This window comes from Halichoerus grypus, chromosome 4, assembly GCF_964656455.1.
Source record: "Halichoerus grypus chromosome 4, mHalGry1.hap1.1, whole genome shotgun sequence".
Classification (NCBI taxonomy): Eukaryota; Metazoa; Chordata; class Mammalia; order Carnivora; family Phocidae; genus Halichoerus; species Halichoerus grypus.
Window position 1 is genome coordinate 180,703,570 of NC_135715.1, and position 12,345 is coordinate 180,715,914.

Below are 12,345 nucleotides of genomic sequence, written 5' to 3' on the forward strand. Positions count from 1 at the left end.
GGTGTAGAGCTTGGAGGAGAGTTCAAACTCCCCCCCCTCCGCCCCCCACTCACCTATATTCAGGGCATGTCGGGGCTGGGAGGAGCCTGGCCAGGTCTGTAAGCCAAAGACCAGGGCACGAGAACTGGAAAGTTCCCTCTCCTAACGCAGATGGGTCTTTCTATTCTCAGAAGGAAGGCAAAGAGGGAAATGAGACTGCAACTTTGCACTGGAGCCCCCACTAGGTTGGAAGAACCTGTCTCGCACACCTTTGTCACTGCTGACTGTCCTTTTGCCAATTCTTATCCCCTTGGCCCGTCCTGTGGGTATATGAACAACCATTCCCTCCATTACATCCTCGACAATCACTTTGTGCTACCATTTTCATCAATGAAAAACAAATTTGCTTGTGGCCTATTTGAACCAATTCTTCTGGTTGCTAAAATCAGATATCTTAATCAATAATGGTGTTATTAAAATGAAAAAAATATATGCATATTTTAATTCTGTATGAAAACCTCTTTAAAAGAATAAGAACTCCCTAGGTTTTTAGGACTAAAGCGTCCTTAAAGGTCTCAGTGTCTAACCTTTTTTTTTTTTTTAATTTTATTTTATTATGTTATGTTAGTCACCATACATTACATCATTAGTTTTTGATGTAGTGTTCCATGATTCATTGTTTGCGTGAAACACCCAGTGCTCCATGCAGTACGTGCCCTCTTTAATACTCATCACCAGGCTAACCCATCCCCCCTCCCCCCCTCCCCTCTGAAACTCTCAGTTTGTTTCCCAGAGTCCATAGTCTCTCATCAACCTTCTTGTTTTAAAGACACGGAAACCCAAAGAAGCTTAAAGCCTTGGTCAAGGTGGCACAACCTGGAGGCCACTGCTTCCTAATGGCAAAGAAGATACCTCAGTTTTGTTTTTTTTTTTTAAATTGATTGGATAACAGCAACATAATGGTTTTGACTTCAAAAAATTGAAGTTAATAAATGAACTTCTTGTGGTAGCACTCAGAAAGGTCCTGAAAGAACCTCTCTGTCCGTATTTTGCCAGTTTGCCAGTAAATTTTATTACTAGTATTTTCACATACAGGGAGACCTTATAAGCTATGCATATAGATATGCTTTAAAGCAAACTGGAATACTTTTCATTTGGAAATGAAATCCTCTTTTGAATAAATGTCAGATTTTTATTTTTATTTTTTTAAAGATTTATTTATCTATTTGAGAGAGAAAGAGAGAGTGAGCAGGGGGAGGGGCAGAAGGAGAGAGAGAGAGTCTCAAACAGACCCAACACAGGGCTCAGTCCCACGACCTTGAGATCACGACTTGAGCTGAAATCAAGAGTTGGATGCTTAACCGACTGGACCACCCAGGTGCCCCTAAATGTCTGATTTTTAAATAAATAATGTAAGAGCATAAACATAAATAACTTCAAATATTAGGTATCCGTATTTGAATTTTCTTCTTCAAAAAAGTCACTGGGCTTTCACATCACTCTTCATTTTTGTGAAGTTACTCAGCTGTAAACAATTTTCTCGTTCTAAAGAACAGTGACAAAGGGATTTTTAAGAGCTAATCAAATTAACAATGGATGTTCAAAAATAATTTAATTATTACATTTCATTGAGTAGTAAATTTTGTTTAAGTTTTTTGTTTGCTTGTTTGCCACGTCAAATGTTCACGCCTGTGTTCTTTATATAGAATGTGTGATTTGAAAGGCCAAAGTCACTGGCCATTTTGACAACCTTAATTAGCCACTTAAATTGGTAATTACTAGAATAATTATATAAAGTAAAGATCATTGTGGTGTCATCTTTTTAAACAGACCGCCCTCCAGATCCTATTGTTAAACTCTGCCGTTTTGGTGTTTAGCTTAAAGAGCTGCCAAGCTTCCCAAATTCCATGTCAGGAGAGGTGGTATGTTGAAACTGAATTAGAAAAACTGACTATTTTCACATTTAGCAGCACAACTAAAGGAACTTTGCCTAATTTGGGTCCATTAATTCTTCTAGTCTCAGAGGTGTTTCCACTTCAATCCAATTGCAAAATATTAACATTTTCAAAGGCAAGTGTTTTTCTCTATTGCCACTCAGTCACATTCATTAAATTTTATTATTTCTACATCATTTAATGTAGGTCAACATGTCGCGTCCAGCAAACAAGCATTTCTTTCCAGCTGACTGATGTTGAAGTGAAAGATAAGAGCAAACAAATCTCACTTTAGTGGGAAAAAAAAACTCCTCTCATTTGTAAACATGAGCATCAAAATCAAGACTACAGAAGACAATGTAGCAGATGTAATGCTGCAACCCAATTACTCCATGCTTATTGTGTCAGAAATGTATTTCTATAGAAGAAGAATCAAATGATGCCCCTTTCAGAGTGGAAGGAGGCTTTGTTTGCAAAGCTTAACCCACTCCTAGGAAAACGACTGAGCACGGACACAGTGTCCAAAGCTGGAGTCATTCCTGATATCCTGCATTACTGAGAAGTCATGAATGAGGAATGGTTGAGCAGAGCAAAAGTGGCCACAGGTCTTCTCTTGTTAAGAAGCTCCTTTCCAAGACCTCTTCCTATGGCGAGTACTCTAGGGTTTCCTTTTCTGTCCTTGCTCTCTCTCGCTTGGATGCTAACTGCATGTGTAATGAGGCTTGCCTGCCTGACCATCTGCCTGGGGGAACTGGTCTGCAGGACAGAGCAGCTGTGGAGAACACTGGCTCTGGAGCTGGGCTACCTCCCTGTGGCTCCGGGATCCATCCGTGACTAGTCATTTGATCTGGGGTAAGCCCGACCTCAACACATCTCCTTCCTCGTCTCTAGAATACGAATAAAAATACTTTATTGTGTGCTTGTCATGAGGATTAAAAGAGATTGTACGAGTCAAGTCCCTGGCACACAGGATGGGCTCACTATCTTTCCGGGTACACTGTGAAGAAGATGACTCAAGGGACATCATTAGCAGACGCCGACAAACTGGCCATTTGTAAGTCATAATTCCATTACAATCGCTCACGAATGTGCAACCAGCCCACTCTCCTGATGCTGCTTTTAGCACTTCGTTTGCAGTGAAAAGGGAGACTCCCCTCCCCTTACTTTCATATAGTAAATAGAGTCTAAAAGTGGTGAAGCAGACACATCTCTCAGTGGCACGTATATCTGAAAGGAGGAAGTTTGGGACAGAGAAACAAGAAATTAAATAAGTAAAAAGATCTACTTCGGGTGGTGGTCGGAGCCACGAGGAAAATAAAGGATAATAATGGAACACAGAAAGTTGCAGTGGAGGGAAGGCTGAGGAACATCCTTTCACTTGGTGACCCAGGATGACTTCCCTGAGAAAGTGACATCTGAGAATCTGACAGAGGAGGAGAAGCTGTGAGAACTCGGGCAGAGGAATGGCAAATGCAAGGACCCAATCATCTAATCCCCTAATTTCACAGATGAGAAAACGGAGATTGCTGAAGGAGGCATGACTTGGCAAAGAGTTACAGAGCCAAGGTTGGAATTCTGCTGTCCAGACTCACAGGCTCTGAGATTTCCTACACCAACTCCCGAATTGGCCAGATTGTTCAAAGTGCTCGTGGACAGTGGAGGAGAGGAAAGAGCGTCCCAAAACAGGCTGAAAGACAGCCAGTCAAAGGAATTCTGGACCATATCGTAACATGCGGGGAAATCTAGACCTTTAACTCCAGAGAATTCCATCCTTAGAACATTCCTATGTGAAGGAGAGATATCATGTTTTTCTGAGACTCAGTGACTAGAAGAGAAAAAAAAAAAAAACTTTCATGATTTTTTGATTCTAGCAATCAGATTTTCTGGAATGACCAATTATTTTCAAATCACTAAGGGTTTCAATGATAGCAACATAAATCTTATAAAGCAATGAAGAATCATTATTGCATGTCCTTCATGACTTGTAGTGATCCTGCTTTAAAATTCTCTGGTAAGCAGGGTAACACTGGCCTCACCCTGGAACTCGTCTTCAGGACTGTAACCTGGGTCAGAACTTTTGCAGATTCAGACTGCCTATTTCATATACGTTATGGAATTTTTTACTTAACCTGGAAGCTAAGATTGTATTACAGTTAAGGTGCTGCGTGAAGGAGAAAATACAACACAAACGATCAAGGGACTTTCCAAAGTCACTTAGCAAGGAACCAATCCCATTTTCATACATTTCTAGGTGATCTAAACTTTATTTTTGCCTCAAGCAACTTTTTCCAAGAGTCACGGAATAAACTATACTGTATTGGAGCCTCACACAATTGCCTTTGACAGACAATATACCGCAAAATTATGGCTACAGTTGTAGCTTATTTTTTGTGTTTCTCAAATGTTAATATGTTTATAAATTACCAGAGGATCTTGTTAAAATACATGTTCTCTTCTAGTAGATTTAGCATGGGGACTGGAACCCTGCATTTCTAACAAGCTCCCAGGTGATTCTATATTGCCCTGAATGAGAAATCACAGAAAAAAAAAAATGCCTTGTCTCTTGAGTCTCAGTATAAGTTAAAGTCAAACACGTATAGAGCAAATTATTTTCTTTTACGCTGCAGACCTCTTAATCTCATGGCTGATCACGTTTTCCTTTTTGACTTGGCCACTAGGAAACAGTCTTAGCAAGACTATAGGACTTAATGGTTATGCACTGTATTCACTAATCCTTCTCCGTTAACCTACTCTTGACAACATCTAACTTTCCCAATATTGCTTTTTTGTTGTTGCTAATATTGCTATTTACCCCCTAACTCACTATACTTTTTATATGCATCTTTGTTAAGACACTTCGAATAACTCCTTTGAATAAGAAAGTGGATGAAAAAAGAATCGCTACACAACCTAGTTAAATGAAAATATGTGCTCAAGGACACATGATGCACTGGAAAATTTCAGGCACTTGTTGGAGTGGGGTGAAGTGATTGAGATGGAGAAGCAGCCTGTCCTAGTCAGAAGTAGACTGGAGAAGAAATAACCCCACCCTCTTTCACAATATGTTTTTGGCTTTGCCAGATAGATAGCATAGTGATGGCGGAGCAAGTTTATATTTGAAGGACTTAACAATTGAGCTCTGGTTGCCGTAAGAGGGTTTAACATTATTATGGGTACTTGGAACAGCTTCTTCTCTGGCTTCTAACCTCAGAGGAAAGCTGGAGTGGGCACTGATAGGTATTCTCAATTATCAATGGGAAGGACAGAGCTCCACTTCCTCAGGTAGAGCTAACAATCAGAGTGCAACATCAAGCAAACTCAACTCCTCATGCCTTCCACTTTAGAGATGCTGCTGGAAACCACTACAGAACTGGAAGGTAACGCTCTGCTAGTTACTATTTAGGATGCAAGAGAGGTTCTTTAACTTAGGTGAGGTCTTTAACCCTCTGAGTCTCAATGGCTTCCTCTGTAATTTGTAACAATAATAACATCCTCATAGGATGGCTCTGAGAATTACACACTGAACTCCGTGCCAGGCACTTCGTGGGTTCTCCGTCAGTGGTTTATCCTGACACATGTATTACTGCTCTTTCTCTTTGCGAAGCTTCAGGGAAAATCGATGTGAAGAAGAAGACAGCCAAGAACCACACTCTTTTTTTTTGTTTTTGGACCCATCTAGAAGTTGTCTGGATGCCCTGTTGTTACTGTTTATCTTCAAAGTCACTTTTGCAATGCACTTGAGAAGTAAGGAAAAACAGTAGTAGTTGATATAATCAATAACATTCAACCTTGATGTCGTAAACTAAGTGTTGACTTCTTCACCATGCCAGGGACGTTCCTCATGAAGGAACACAAACAACATAAGCCGTGTGATTATGATTTCTGCTAAAGTGTAAACAGCCTTGTTATGAAGAACCCTGTCAAAACCAAACCAAACCAAACCAAATGAGACTGTGCTGCGGGCACCCAACAGACAGGCCTTCGCTCCGCATCCTGCTTGAACCCGAGCTGCAGACATTAAGACAAGTGTTCTCTTTTCATTATCACTTTCTGCATCTATCACTCACTCTTACTCCCAGCATATGACTTTTTGGAAATTCTAGTATCTCCCACACAAGTGTTTGAAGCCCCTCCTACTCTCAACCATTTACATATCATCAAGTTCAGAGGAGAGGAAATTCTTCCTTCTGCTCCTGTAAACATGTTTACAGACATTACTTCTCAACTGAAGATCTTTGGTCTGTCAGAGGTTCTGCTTCTTATTCAAAGCTCCCTAAACTATCAAAAGTAGTATGATTGGAGGACAGAAGAAGTTACAAAATGTCAAAGGAAAGTGAGTGTATGGAATTTTTGTGATTACTGCAGTCAATATTGCCCTTTCTCAACCACTTACCCTTTATGCTTTCTGCGTACACCCATACTGGGTAAGTACAATCACTTCTGGGAGGACGTTTCCTCTTTAAAAGAAGTTAATAAGCAGAAATACCACATGATCCAGTAATTCCACTACTGGGTATTTACCCAAAGAAAACGAAAACACAAATTCAAAGAGAGATAGGCACCCCGATGTATATTGAAGCATTATTTACAAAAGCCAAGATATGGAAGCAATCCAAGCATCCATCCACAGACAAATGGATAAAGAAGATGTGAGATATACATATATATATATAAAATATTCCACTATACATATATAGTGGAATATTACTCAGCCATAAAAAGGACGAAATCTTACCATTTGCAACAACAGGAATAGACCTAGCAGGTGTTATGGTAAGTGAAATAAGCCAGAAAAAGACAAATATACCTTATGATTTCTTATTTGTGGAATTTAAAGAACAAAACAAACGTACAAACAAAAAGACAAAAGCCTCTTATATACAAAGAGTGAACTGGTGGTTGCCAGAGGGGTGTTTATTGGGTTGTTGTATGGATGTTGGGTTATTGTATGGATGAAATAGATGAAGGGGAGTAAGAAGCACAAAGTTCCAGTTATAAAGGAAATAAGTCACAGAGATGAAAAGTACTATAGGGAATACAGTCAATAATATTGTAATAATGTATGGTGACAGATGGTGACTACCCTTGTCATGGTAAGCACTGAGTAATGTGTAGAATTGTAGAATTACTGTGTTGCACACCTGAAATGAATGTAACATTGTATGTCATTTGTACTTCAATAATAAATAAAAATAAATAAAGAAGAAGCTAATAATAATAAAAAAAGAAGCTAATAAAGTTAGTTACAATGCAATAATGACTTGCAGCGGAATTTTTGTGTAACAACAGAGTAAATGTCATAAATGCATTCAAGAGTGCATGTAAATAAAGTGGTTCCCATCTGGGAAATACATAAGAGGCTTTAGGCAAAAGTTGACCAGATGATTATTTGTTCCTTGGTCTTCCATTTCTCTGACTCATGCCACCATGTTCCATAAATAAGCTCTATTTCTCTCAAAGTGACAGACCGAATGTGGTGTCAGCAGAAAAGTCATCATTTTTCTTTTGAAATGCTATCAAACATGTATGCAGAAAAGTGTACAAATCCTAGGTTTATAGTTTAATGAATTATAGAAAGCTATATAAATGAACTAATTCACGCAAAAATACAAATACACTTCATACATTTTAAAAGAATAGCTTCCTGTAAAGAATTTCTAATTAGTGGCATTACAACTTTGAGGCCAACGTGGCATGTATATTCAACCAAAGTAAGAAAACACTCAATAAAACTCTCCCACTGACATGGAAGAAATGTTTCTAATCATTTTTCAGCCGAGATTCTGCTCTAAAGAAGCTTGCTTTGTGGGTCTACCATGAATGGGGTGTCTGGAAATCACTTAAACTCTATTCGATCCTGAGATGGGCCTCAGCATGAGTTGTGATTCATTTGTTTTCCATGAAAAAATTTTAGAATAACTAAGGAGCAAATATTTCTCTTTTTAAAATATATGACTTTTGTTCATAACTGTTATGTATTATTATTATTGCTGTTTTTTCCTTTTTAAGAACTTCATTGAAATGCGGTGACATATAAAAATTGTATATATTTAAGGAGTACAACTTGATGTTTTGATATATGTTTATATTGTGAAAAGATCAGCAGGATGAAGTTAAATAACTTAACCACCACCCCTACATGGTTACCACTGTGTGTGTGTTGAGATTTTACTAAAAATCTATCCTCTTAGCTACTTTCAAGTATTCAATCCAGTATTGTCAACTATGCTTTTCATTGGATAGAAATCATTCATCTTGTGTAACTGAAACTTTGTAGTCTTTGACCACCATCTCTTCATCCCTCCGCCTCCTTACCTCCTACCCCTGTAACCCCCATTCTACTCTTTCCTTCTATGAGATTTACTATTTTAGATTCCACATAAAAGTAAGTCCATGCAGTATTCGTCTTTCTGTGTCTGACTTTTCACTGAGCATAATGTCCTCTAGGTTCATCTGTGTCTCAAATGGTGGGATTTCTTTCTTTTTTAAGGTTGGGATATATACCACATTTTCTTTATCCAGTCATCCCTCAACAGACATTTAGGCATGTTTCCGTATCCTGGCTATGGTGAAAATGTTGCAGTGAGCGTGGGAGTGCGGATATCTCTTCCTAATTGTTCTTAAGAGGGATGCAAAATAAAGTTGGCCCAGGTGAGGTTTTTGCCTGCACGGGAGCCTGCCACGGTGCCTTGGGTTAAAACTGAAATCAAGTTTGCTCTGGCTTATAGCTCTACTTTCTTCAGCAACTGCCCTCAAAGTTGGCCTCCTAGTCAGCTGCTCTCACTCAGCATCTCTTTGCTCTGTGTTCTCCATAAGCCACACACATTTTGAAGCTTTCCTGTCCTATGTGTATGTGTGTGTAAGAGTATGTATATATTATACACATATCCCATTCTCAGAGTCTGCAACTCATAATTACCTTGTTAATCTGACAACCTTGTCTCTTCTTATTGGATAGAGCAGAGGTCCAACACTACAACAATCTCTCTGTAACATTCTGGAGGATTTGGGTCCCCCAAACAGGGTTTTTAGAAAGGGCACTGTATGAATCTAGCAGCGAGACAGTTTTTCTCAATAGAACCTTCTAGTGTCTTTCAAACGTTCTTCAATAGATGACAGCTTGCTCCAATACACACAATTCTACTTGACTGTATTGAAGTGGGCTACCCATAATCTTCTTCCCCTATCCTATTAATATTCTCCCTTGACAACCAGGATTTGAGGACTCGAAGCAACAAACATAAAGGATCTTAAGGGATTGGATCACGTAAGCCAGGATTAGTCTCCACACATAGTCCAATTAGAAGGTCTTAGGTTCAAAAGGGATGCTCTGCTCCACAGAATCCTACTGAGTGTGGGTGCCAACTCAGAGAACTCATCACCTTCCTGTTTCCCTTTAAGAGTTACCTGATAGAATGAAATTCAAAGCACGTGTCTTCTTGCTGCCAAAATCGCTGCCCAAACTGCCTGACTAGATGTGTAAGATCCAGTGAAATGTCCTGGCAAAAGCTAATTCAGGAGTGTTGGCCAAGGTGCTGAAGTGAGGGGAGGGAGGCAGGGACACCTTTGCCAGTGAGTCGGCCCCTCCCCCGACTCTTTGTAAGACACTGAGCTTATTCATTTTGACAAGATACCCTAGGATCTCAAGACTGACATAAATTCGGAGTAAGTAATGTGCGTGTATCTAGAACACAAATTCTTTATAGAAATTCTAGCACTACAAAACTCAGGAGAACCCCCTTAAAAACAAAACAAAAATCAAAAACAACGTTTAGAGCTGTTCATTCCAAACGCATGCTACTTATTTCTCTGCACTTCTCTACCAGATCGGTCCAGAGATTCAATAAAACAAATCTGCAAAATAACGTTACTGTAAAGTAAATGGCAGGGAATGACAAATCCACAAAGCGGACTGATCATTCCAAAGTAAAATTTATTTTCTATGTATGTTTGAAGATTTTCTTGTTATGTCCACTTTTACTCGAATTGAACCTTCCTCCCCTCCACCCCAAATGTCCTTTCTGACAGTTTATCCTTCCTGCCCTGAAATTGTGCATGCTGATATCCGAACCACCGGCAGCCCCTGGCACAGGGGTGCAGCCAGTGGTAAGGAAAAGAGAAGGCACCCTGGCCACCAACCCTGGCCACACTCCAATCACCCCCACCCTTTTGGACATCTGATGCCTCTTCCCTCTGCCAGGCAATTAGCTTCCGTTCTGTTCAACTTTCCGACCTCTGGCTTTAGAGAAAAGTCCTGGCTGTGGGAACTGGCTCCGGGCAGCTCTTGGCTCCCTCTTCGGGGGTGACTGGCAAGAGTAACACTTTCTTTGACACTCTTAAAAGAAGCCGTTTAATTCCTAATGATATTTCCTGGCAATAAGGAAAATGAAACCCACAGCGTGGGATTCCGGTCCAGCAGAGGCAGGCCAAGAGTGCGGCTGTCGAGCCCACGTCTGACTGTAGCATTCTGCCCACTCGCTCCCCATTCCCTCCAGAGTTGATTTTTTAATTTTTTTTCTCTCCTGACACTTCCACCCTGCAGTGTGACACCTACTGGAACTTATGAGCATCTGGAGACACACGGATAGGATTTGGGCATCGGACGGAATGGCTGGCTGTTGCCCCAGGGATTTCCCGCGGAAATCACCCAGAACTTAGAAGGCGTTTCAACGAGGAAGTAACCAGTAAAGCGATCTTGGCGGGAGAACCCCGTGAACATCTTAGAAAAATACTGGAAACCACTGGATACTTAATGACCCACGTCTCCTCCAGCCGGTTCCCCGGGCCCTTTCTGGAGGCGTATAAAGTGGTTTGTGGCTTTTTACCGCGTGGACGGAGGGTGGTGCGAAGGACATTTATTTCTGCGATAGCGTTAACGCGGGGCTCCCAGCTTCAGCCGGAGCGAGGACCTCAGGGTCACATCCCTTCCTCGCTGCGCACCAGTCGCCAGGGGTGAGGGACACGCGCAGACCTGAGGACAGCGGGGTTCCCTCCCGTAGACCCCCCTACCCCCCAGGTCACTGGCACCCCTCAACCTAGCGCCGATGTGACTCGCGAGGCATTCCCGCCACCTCCCCAGCCCCCAAACCCACACACGTCGTCTCCCACGCTCTGCATTTCTGAGTGTCCCCGGTCCCCCCGCGCGCGCCCCTGGCCAGGAAGCGTCGGTGGCGCTGCCTCGCGGAGGGGACGCGGGAAGGGACGCACTGGGCGCTCAGGGAGGCCAGGCTCGGGGCCCCGTGGCGCCCCGGGCGCGCGGGAAGGAGCGGAGGACGCCCCACACTCACCCGCTGCTGCTGCCGGCTGCTGACGGCCACCGCGGCGGCGGACGCGGCGCTGTGCCGGAGCTCGGCCGCCTGCCCGGGTCTCAGCAGGCTCCGGGTGAACCTGCGGGTCCGCTCGCCCGCCATCGCCTGCCGCGCCGCTCGCGCGGGGGCCCGGAGCGCGCGTCCCGCCGGCCTTCCCCGCGCCAACCTTCTCTACCCACCCGCCGTTCAGGAAGCGGAACTCGGAGCCTCTCCCCCCCTCTTCCTCGCTCTACTCGCAAGAGGCGGGTTTTTCTCTCTCGCACCCCCACTCCCCCACCCCCTTTCCTCCACCGAAGCTTCGCGACGACTTTGCAAACTCTGCGCTCCCCGGGCGCGCGCAGCCAACTCGGCGAGCGGCCCCGGCGCGGCGGCTGCGGCGGCGGCGGCGGCGTCTCTGCAGCGGGGGCCGCGGGGCGCGCGTGGGGCGGCTCCAGCTGGCCGGCCGGGGCTGTCCCCGTCGCCCCGGGGACCGGCAGGCCGCGGGGGGAGGGCTCGGGGCGGCCGCCGCGGGGTTCCGGGCGGGGCCTGCCCACGCCTCTCGCCCCCATTTAGAGGCTCCTCGCAGGGCTGGCGCTCTGGCCGCTTTTGCCGATTTAGCCCCTTACCTTCCAAGGCTGGCGAATGGGCGCGGGCGCAGCTTAGTGGGTCTTTTCATCCTTGGGAAGGGGTCAGAGGCTAATTAGGGGTCTGGTGGCCGGGATCTCTCCTGCATCGCCAGGGCCAGCCTTTAGAAGTCTTCTTTGCCCAAAGTCCTTCTTCAGGGCCTTGGAAGTCATACACTTCAACCGGTATTCATTCATTAAGCGCCCACCATGTACCAATTCACATTGTTTTGGAAACCCGGGATAAGGAGGGGAACTTACCAGGCCTGCTTTAAAGCTGTGTAGGGCTGGTACGGTTTTTGGGTTAGGGGTGGGAGGTAGCAAATTACCAAGTTAAACAAACGAATTCAAATACGTGAACAAGGACATTTCAGATAATAGAAGCTAAAGAATAATAAACCAGGGTGAAGTGGTGTAAGAGGCTTTGAGGGGTGTATGTGATAGAGTGAGGGGGCTAGAACGGACTTGTGGGTTTACCAGGTGTGTGTGTGTGTGGGGGGTCAGTTATGGGGAGGACTTACA

General features: G+C 43.6%; 1 protein-coding gene across 2 annotated transcripts in view; it reads right to left on the reverse strand.

Annotated features, from left to right (window-relative positions):
- The window catches only part of DOCK10 (dedicator of cytokinesis 10), a 254,355-nt gene extending 243,017 nt beyond the window's left edge, over positions 1 to 11,338 (reverse strand). For both annotated transcript variants that reach the window (XM_078071375.1, XM_078071373.1), the window contains exon 1: positions 11,201 to 11,338. In XM_078071375.1, coding sequence (XP_077927501.1) covers positions 11,201 to 11,323 — 123 coding nt within the window. In that variant the 5' untranslated portion in view covers positions 11,324 to 11,338. The remainder of the gene's footprint in view (positions 1 to 11,200) is intronic.
- Between the last annotated feature and the right edge of the window lie 1,007 nt (positions 11,339 to 12,345).